The sequence below is a fragment of the Lichenostomus cassidix genome, chromosome 3 (genome assembly GCF_008360975.1).
Source record: "Lichenostomus cassidix isolate B80296 chromosome 3, HeHo_3.0, whole genome shotgun sequence".
NCBI classification, from domain to species: domain Eukaryota; kingdom Metazoa; phylum Chordata; class Aves; order Passeriformes; family Meliphagidae; genus Lichenostomus; species Lichenostomus cassidix.
This window is the reverse complement of record NC_139483.1, coordinates 34,985,596-34,994,305: the sequence shown is the minus strand read 5'-3', so window position 1 is coordinate 34,994,305 and position 8,710 is coordinate 34,985,596. Positions and strand designations below refer to the sequence as shown.

Here is an 8,710-nt window from a genome sequence, read left to right as displayed (position 1 = left end):
TAGCATTTGAAGATGATATTATTAAATAATACAGATATTATGGGCACTCTTAATGCAAAGGGTAAGTTGCATTAATACACCTGGAGAACTAAGTGGACCAAGTTATTATTTTTTGAGAGGCTAAACTTTGACTCTGAGGCAAGAAGCACAGAGAGGAAGAGACTGCAGCCTGCAGAGGTGGCAGGTCACAATATGAAGAACTCTCTCAATCAAGACAGAGCATTGTGGTTTGGGATTTGTTTTCTGAGCCTTTATTAAACAGAGGCAGTGGTGAGATTACTTGAGACCTCTGCTATAGTAATTTGATGGGCAGATAATGTATTTTCTGCCTTCATGGTTTAGGAGAATAAAACAAAGGCAACAACCAAATCTCTGGAGAATTAAAATGTTTTTACTTGTCAGTCATTTTAGTAATTGTGGCGCTTACTTTTACCACCTCAGTGTATTTCAGAAAGCTCATTGTTGTGATATAAATGCCCAGTTGCTCTTACTAATGCTGTCACTATCTATGGAGAAGGAGAGCAAAAATAAAGCTCAGAAAACTTTTCAAGACAAATAACTGCCAGACTGGATGCACTTATACACAGACAGATATGTATGTGTGTTTGTGAACAAAAAATTGAGAAGCAGATCTGAAATACCTTCTGTACCTTGTACTTGTTCCTTATGGTAAGACAAATGAAAATCTGTGTCTCCTTTCCTTTGAAAAATGCTTTTAATTTCTGTTTTCTATGCAGAGAGCTGAAATTCCAAGGAGGCGAGTCCACATGGTGGAGACTGGCTTCTGAAGAAATAAATAAGGAAACACCCGTAAATCACACTAATACAAAGGCAGCATGGAGTTTAGAAGTGAAGAAAACCTGCCTGAGAAACTCCAACAGAAAATCTAAGCCTAAATAATTCTCCTTTACAGGGATCAGAATAACATAGTATAGCCCTGGCTTAAATGTAGGTCAGCTGGGTTTGTGTTCAGGTATTTACAGGCAAACAAGATAAATTAATAATATGGTGGTTTGTTTATCAAGTTTTTTTCCTCAGGACATAAAACAGAACATTCTTGAAGTGCCACCAGAAACATTTTGGGGAAGAAAAGTAATGGATGACATAGCTGGAAAAAAGGACCATTTTGTAGTAATGTTTTCTTAACAATGTGATCCTGCCAGAAACTGAATGCCCTATTTGATGCAGCCATCAAAAGTAGTAGAGTACATTTCCTGTATTGTATGGGAGCTTTCTCTTTTTTTAAACTTTTTTAAAGCAAAGAATAGAAGCTCCACTGCTGCTAAACACTGTTAGCCAAGCACAGCACTGGCACACTCACTCCAAAGGTCCCTAGAAGTGATCAGCAGCCCAACGCCTTACCTGTGTCAGCATGATTAACTTGCAGATGCACAGTCTCCTCCCCTGGCTGGCAGAGGTGCACAGTATCTGCCTTGAGCCTATGTAAAAGATTTACAGAAGAAAAGTAGTAACAAAGCCCAACCAACAATGCCACACAGGTCACTGCAGATCCAGTTGATCTATAGTCACACACATTTTATTCTGCTTTTACCTAAACATTTAACATGTCATTACTGGAGTAAAACTTGGAAGTTGTTTACAGCTTTCTTAGGTTTTAAATTTTCTTGTTTTGATTGTTTTTTGTTTTCTTTTTTCTAGATTGTCATATTTGTTTTTTCCTGTATAGGAGCGGTAGCATTGTAGAGAAGCATTAATCCATACATTTATGCACATCCTTTACCCGGACGAAATTCCAGAGGAAACCATCAAATCCTGCAGAGGTACCACCATTCATGTCTGTATATGGAGAGTGCTGTGTCTACAGCTGCAGAACAGAACAGCTGTTCATGTGCAGCAAGCAGTGGAACAAGGGCTTTGCTCTTATGGAGCACAATGTCTCATGGACTGCTGAGCTGTTTCCTCTTCCGTAGACACCCCAGCTGAAGCAGGCAGAACAGCTTGGCACTGTTATCTGTGAAGCACTAGGAAACACTCCGGAGTTACCCCGTGGTGCACCCTTCCTCTGGCAGAGTGGCCACAGCAATTCCAACAGCTGCTAACATCCCACACTACACTGCACAGTAACTGTAGTGTCAACAGTCAATCCTGGGCCAAAGGCAGCATCAAAAACCATGAAGTAAAATTCTTTAATGATCTAACTAGCAGCTTGCTGCCCTTTGCACTTTCAAAAATAACTTCTATTGATTTTAAAAGCATTTTCTACAAAATCAGCTTAACAGTTAAAACACAGGGCTTGGATGGATAGCTAGAAACTGTGATCAGTATTTTGTTCACTTTGATGGAATGGTAAAAGATGAGTCTACCACCTCATAGGATTTACTGTGATGTTACTGCCAAGTAGCATAACTACCTTGTGTATTTAAAAACCTGAAAATGTGTATTTTATATTTGTTGCCAAGTCCACAATTTACTTGCTAGACTGTAACACAGTTGTAAGTTATTATGAATTGAATCTCTGCATTAATTTGGAACAATACCATTCTAGCTCATGTTAGAGCAAAAAAAGGATAATTAGTATGTGGATGCAAATTAGAGTTTAATATCCCATGCAGCTGTTTACATCTGCTTAATTAAGCAGCAGTGACTTCACATTAGCATTGCTATGAAACCGTAAATACACACCAGAGATAAAGGTACAATCATGTTAACCACCTTCCTCATGTCAAATCAATGCAAGATGGGTACTTTTTGTTTCAGTGTTGTGTTTTAATGGTAAAGAGAAAGTCTTCATGTTTAAAGAGGATCTTCAGGTTCAATACATCTGGTTTTGGTACAAATGCCAGGATTTTATAAAAAGACTGTGCTCCTGTAGGCAGACAGTTTAAGCAGTATATGAAGAGCTCTAATGGAAACTCCTAACAAATACAATTGGAAGTCAGTGGGTAATTTTGCTTTTGGAGCCTTTACAGGAGTATCACAGTCATTTTGTACAGTAGCAGAAGGTAAAGAAACACCCATCTGGAAAAATGTAGTGCTATTTTAACACTGATGAAGTTCTAACACTTGGACTATGTAGCATAAAGTCTTTGTTTCAGGTATTGACCAGCAGTTCTGGCACAGGGCTGCTTGTTTTGCTCTTTGACTAAGGACCCCTGAAGTTACACAGATGTAGCAAAGGTGGTATTCTGAGAGGTATCTACAGTCAGAACAGGCCTTGGATTAACACAACACCTTAACAATAGAACAGAAAAACTTTTCTTCGGTCAGGACTATCAGAACTCACTGTTAACCATCAGCATAAGAACACAACCTGAGTTGGTGCCATTTTTAATGATTAGAAATAATACATTGTAAAACAAAAAGTGAAAAAATACCAACGTGATACTTATAAACAAAGAACAAATAGAAAACAAAAGACTTTCGGTTTTGCCTGATTTATAGTACTTATACAACAGATCATTAGTCTGAGGTAATACCAGTATTAAGTTTTTAGTCCCTAAAGGACTGCTCAAAAATTAATAATGATAGCAATGCATGTTATGTTAGAAGTGAGACTTAATTATTAAATCAAGCAAACCCCTTCCCCTTTTAGTTAGGGATGTGTGGCTGCAAATATAAAACTGGAAGTAAGTCTACACAGTAGGAACTACAGAACATCAGAATCCTGTGTGGCGTGTCAGTACGTAAGAGTACAGCTGAGTATGTAAAAATCAGACATTTCAATACAGTAAAGACTTTGTTCCAGAATAGCCCTTAAGAAATTTAGAATACTGTTAAGTTTGCATAAAATAGCCAAAAAACCCCAACTAATTCAGAAGTCCAAATTTTGGCATGAGGTAAAACCATGTGCATTTATTTAATCTGCATTTTAGATTTAGTAAGCATAAAATTAAGTATGTTGACTGTAATGAATTCAGTCATACAAGTGCAAGTCTTCAGTTAGAACGTATTTTATGGCAGTTTATTTAAAAAATGTACCAGTAAATCATAAAAGAGGGATCATGTCCATTTAACGTTTATTGAAGTATACAGGAGGTTTTCTTTAGAATCAAATATGAGCATGAATATATGGCCAAACGTAAAATCTATCAAATTCAGTGAAAATTTTCTGACTTTAAATAGTAGCTGTAAGAATGACCAATATATATTCTTTGTTACAACCGCCCTCACTCTACAAGTAAAAAAAAAAATAATAAACATTCAGTAAACATTCTTTCCTAAGGTAGTTTCCCTTATATATCAGTGATTTATCCATTTTTTGTATACATAACTTTTTAAACATACCAATCAGTGGTTCTCACAATTGAAAAATAAAAGCACAAAAAAGTTTACACTCTTGTACAGGTAAATAAAAGATCATTTTTAATTAAACTGTATATCCTTAAGGGCATAGTATAGTTTCAATTTCATTACCTATTACATAATTAACTTCTTACATACAAATATTGACATATTTGGCTTGTGCTTCAAAGCCGTTGTGTCTACAAAGTCCATGTCAATGCAACTCATGACTTGAAATCAGTGGGGACATCTTTACTGCTGCTGGGCTTAACCTGGTCGTGCAACATGGTCTCTTCTGAGCTTGTTGTGGCACTGCATTTTTCTGTGGAGTCATCAGTGTCTGGATCCAATCCTTCAGGACAGGGAAGTTTTAGAAGTTCTTCCCGCAACTGAGCTGTATGACGCTGGATATACAAAAACAAGTCAGCGTGGAAGGCCACAGTTAAAACAATACTTTTGACAAGGTTAGACACTATAAAGCAAAAAGGGGAGTAGGTAGAAAAGGTTTAAACGAACTCTTTCAGTGTCTGGATCAACTTCTTCCCTGAATTTAAGGACTGGTACTTTCCTTTCAGTGACAGAATAATTAGCAAGCACTGCTAGGGACAAATTAAAGGCAGTCAAAAGAACTGCAGCCAACATGTGCATCATTATAAATGCTACACTATTGGTCTTGCAGTTGAGTCCTATCTGTGTTTGGGGATCACAGCAGGAACTGGCTTGGACTTGGTCGGTCATACAGTCAAACCAAATTTATAAAGAATTCATGAGGAGATCTCTCACAAGAGACAGATATGCAGAGATTTGTATGCTGATCACAGTAACTTCATTTTGAAGACCAGTCATACTGAAAGAAGGAAACTCTGGCACTAGAATTCAGAATCTGGGGTTTGCACCTCAGGGGAAGAAAAAACTCAAATATTAAAAACAATATAAGCCTGTTGTCTGTGTGGTCACAACATACACAAATGATAATACTTGGCTAGGAAGGCAGGAAACATTTATAATGGTTATAACTTGATTAAAGTTAGCACAGGGTAAGACTGGTTGTAGTGAAGCACAGTTTAATAACTGTGCTTGCCTACTCTAAGAGCTTGTTTTCTGGCAAGGAATTGGCTGTAATACAACTTTATCATTAACACCCACCCACCCTTAGAGCAAACAGAAGAAACGTCCCTGTTATCACAGAATATTCTGATTGGAAGGGAGACCCACAAGGATCAAGTCCAACTCTTCAGTGAATGGCCCAGGGGGAATCAAACCCACAACCTTGGCATTATCAGCACCATGCTCCAACCAACTGAACTCCTATCTCAGGGCCACTGTATCCTATATAAATATTGATACAAAAAATAGGCAGGACAGGTGATAAAGGAAAATCCAACTTGTAGAAACAAATACTGAGGAAGTGGAGTGCACAAACATTTCATCTCTTGACAACTGGGAAACTTAGATTTGTTATAAATGTCTCACCTTCAGAGCTGCTGCATGATGGGACATAGTCCTGCCTACCCGTTTGTCACTGCTGTACTGCTGGATGTCTGCTATCCACTCCTCACACTGAGCCATGATCTCCACTCTTTTCAAGTAGAAGTGTTTGTGGATGACCTGCAAGAAAGCATTCCCAATGTAACATGGATGGAAGAATCAAATACTTGAAAAATACCAAATTTGCAAGACCTCTGTGGGTCTAGCTGAATATAAGGAAAGAAAAAAATCAGTATGAAGGTAATTCAGAATTTAACCAGGTTGGAGATAAGTTGTAGAATTTTTGTCCTCAGAGGTTTCCAAAATACAAGTGGAAAAAGCCCTGAGGAACCTGGTCTGAATTCAGCTGATGCTGTTTTGGGGAGTTTGTTGGTCTGGGTATCTCTTCCAATCTGTAGAAATACACTGTTTGTGTGCTGCCTGTCATTTCAGCAGTCACTTGTGTTACCTGGGTGCAGCGTAAATGAATGCCAGAAACACACCGAGCAAAAGCAAAGGGAGAGCAGAATGCTGCACATTCTGCAGTTCAAAGCTGAACTCACTACACAGGCACGAGGCACGGACATTTGTGTTTGCACAGGACCAGAGTAACACAGGTACAGTGTTGACTGAGGCTTTTATTGTTTCTTTCACTGCCCTATTTTGCTAGAGAAGCACAGCATAAGTAGAAGCACCATGTCCTCCCCTGTCACTGACCATGGGCTGCCCAAACAGAAAACAGATGAGCAGAAACAGTCAGCAGTGTGAGCACAGGAACATAATGCTTCTGCACAGAGGATGATCATAGCAGCTGCTTCAGAAGGAATGCAACCACTTTGCTCTAGGCAGAGGCAGCACCTTTGGGCACACTGGAATTCTCAGGCCATAGTAGTTGAGCTGCCCACAGTTTGGATGGGAGCTAGTATTTGACTGAAGAGTAATTTTGGTATTGAGGTACATATTTGAGTCTAAAAAATCCAACCAATCAACACTCACACAAGTTGTGAAACTCTATTTGGTGTTAGCTTTGTCTTAAACAGTTTTATAAAACACTGAATAATGGTGAAAGAAACAATAAAATCGAAGAAATTTTACTGAGCACTGAGAGTTCTAGGCCATACTGCAACATAATGGGAAAAATAATTTTTCCCTCTGGAGGTTAAGAGAAAACAGCTATCTGTCTAAAGAGAAACTGCATATTGAAAGCTTTCATTCTAAAGAGAAACTGCATATTGAAAGACATTCCTGGATGCCTTCCTTAAATCCATCATGGAGCTCAGAAAAACTCCCAAAGACTGGCATTTTAGATCTCCTGAGCCTACCTGTCATTTAAAACACTGAAGACAAGACAGCTCAGAATTTTAAGGCAACAGATCTCAGGATCTACATTCTTAGACTTCAGTCTTCAGGATGACTTTGCATTTATGTTACTGAATTGATCACCACTGTTAAGGTTGCCAAGACAGCCCTACAAAAACCCTAGAGGTCTTAACAAAAAGTGAATCTCCCAAAAAAGTGCTCAGATAATCCAAGAGACACATTTCCATTTTGGATGGGGCCACATATGGAATCCAGCATTTTTCCAAAGCTGCCTTTTTCATACCAGCAGTGAGAAAGCTGAGCTGCAGAGTAAGCACACAATTGCTGAGACTCCTGAAGGAAAGTGCAGTAACAATAACCTGTGACTCAGTTACCAAATGGTGTAATATTGCATATCTTTCATTTCTGTACATGTGAGAAGAAACATGGAGTATTATTGTCACAGAGCCCACTGCTTTCTTATATATTCAATTAATTTGATCTTACTGTGATTTGAGAACATGTTTGCCAAAGTGAAATCATTACATGAGCTAGAAGAAAAGGACCTACTAGCAGATGTTACTGGATTATGTGTCTGGATATTATCTCTATCATGGACTTCTTTCTACTTGTCCATTGAGCAGAACATTTAAGAGGTAATTCAGAACCACCACCAGGTTTTATTTCATTAATTCAACAACCCTATATATACTGCACATCCTTTTTCACCTGCATGTGGATAAAAATATCTAACACTTCTGCAGGTGTAGTGTCAGTAGTTTCTTATTCCACAAGACACAGTAATTTTTATGACAAAAGGTTTTGTATTCCTAAGGATGTTTTTTAGGACATCAAGGAAGGGATGGGAGATCAACATCTCAGATGCCACACCTAGCAACGTGCATAATTCTAAAATAATTAGGCTTTTTTAACATTGTATTATGCAGCCAATTGAAAGCATAGGTGATATTGCCAGATGGTTCCACACTTCAGCACTAGCAACAGCTGTAGTAGTTCAAGGCCAAATAGGTTTTTCTGGAAATATTTGCTGGTAATACTATGAGATGACTCATGTTTGACCAAACACTTTGCATTAATATTCATACAGATTCTCTTAGTGTTTCTTCAGCTCTTTTTTCCTTGAACTCTATGCTGTATACATTCAAGTCCCTGAGATCTGCTTTGGGTAAGGAATTGGACTTCAGACATGGAGAGAAATCCCTAATAACTAAATTCTTCTGTGATGCTAGAAGTGAGTTTTAGTCTATTTTCAGGAATATAAACAAATTAAATAATTTGATTCATTAATTTTTTTTTTAGGAGAGCATGAATGCATTAAGATTAGCATTGCTTTTAGCAGCATCAAGACAGTTATTTTCAAAGGCCCAGATTTCTAGTGCAGATGTTTTGTGGAATTTCTTTTAAGGAATTTTTCCAATTTGCATTATCTTGGTCTATCTGAAGCGTTTCCTAGTATTTGCTTCAAACTCATGATCCTTGGAAAAATACTGCCTATTCCTTATGTAGAGTACAGAGTGCCCCTTTGTAGGGCAAATCAACAGGTGTTGCAGGCAATGTAGAAGGTACTACCCAGCAGTAAGCAAGAGCTGAGCTTATTGAACCTTGTGTTACCCAACTGTGCACCAAGATCCCATTCAGGTCAGTCCCAACTTGCGTGCATTCCTGTTTCCCAAAAAGGATG

General features: G+C 38.2%; 1 protein-coding gene across 5 annotated transcripts in view; it reads right to left on the bottom strand.

Annotated features, from left to right (window-relative positions):
* Positions 1–3,272: 3,272 nt before the first annotated feature.
* BIRC6 (baculoviral IAP repeat containing 6) overlaps positions 3,273–8,710 on the bottom strand; it is a 173,270-nt gene continuing 167,832 nt past the window's right edge. For all 5 annotated transcript variants that reach the window (XM_085055258.1, XM_085055260.1, XM_085055262.1 and 2 more), the window contains 2 exons: positions 5,716–5,850; positions 3,273–4,646 (listed from right to left, as the gene is read on the bottom strand). In XM_085055258.1, the coding sequence (XP_084911384.1) occupies positions 4,467–4,646; positions 5,716–5,850 (315 nt within the window). In that variant the 3' untranslated portion in view covers positions 3,273–4,466. The remainder of the gene's footprint in view (positions 4,647–5,715; positions 5,851–8,710) is intronic.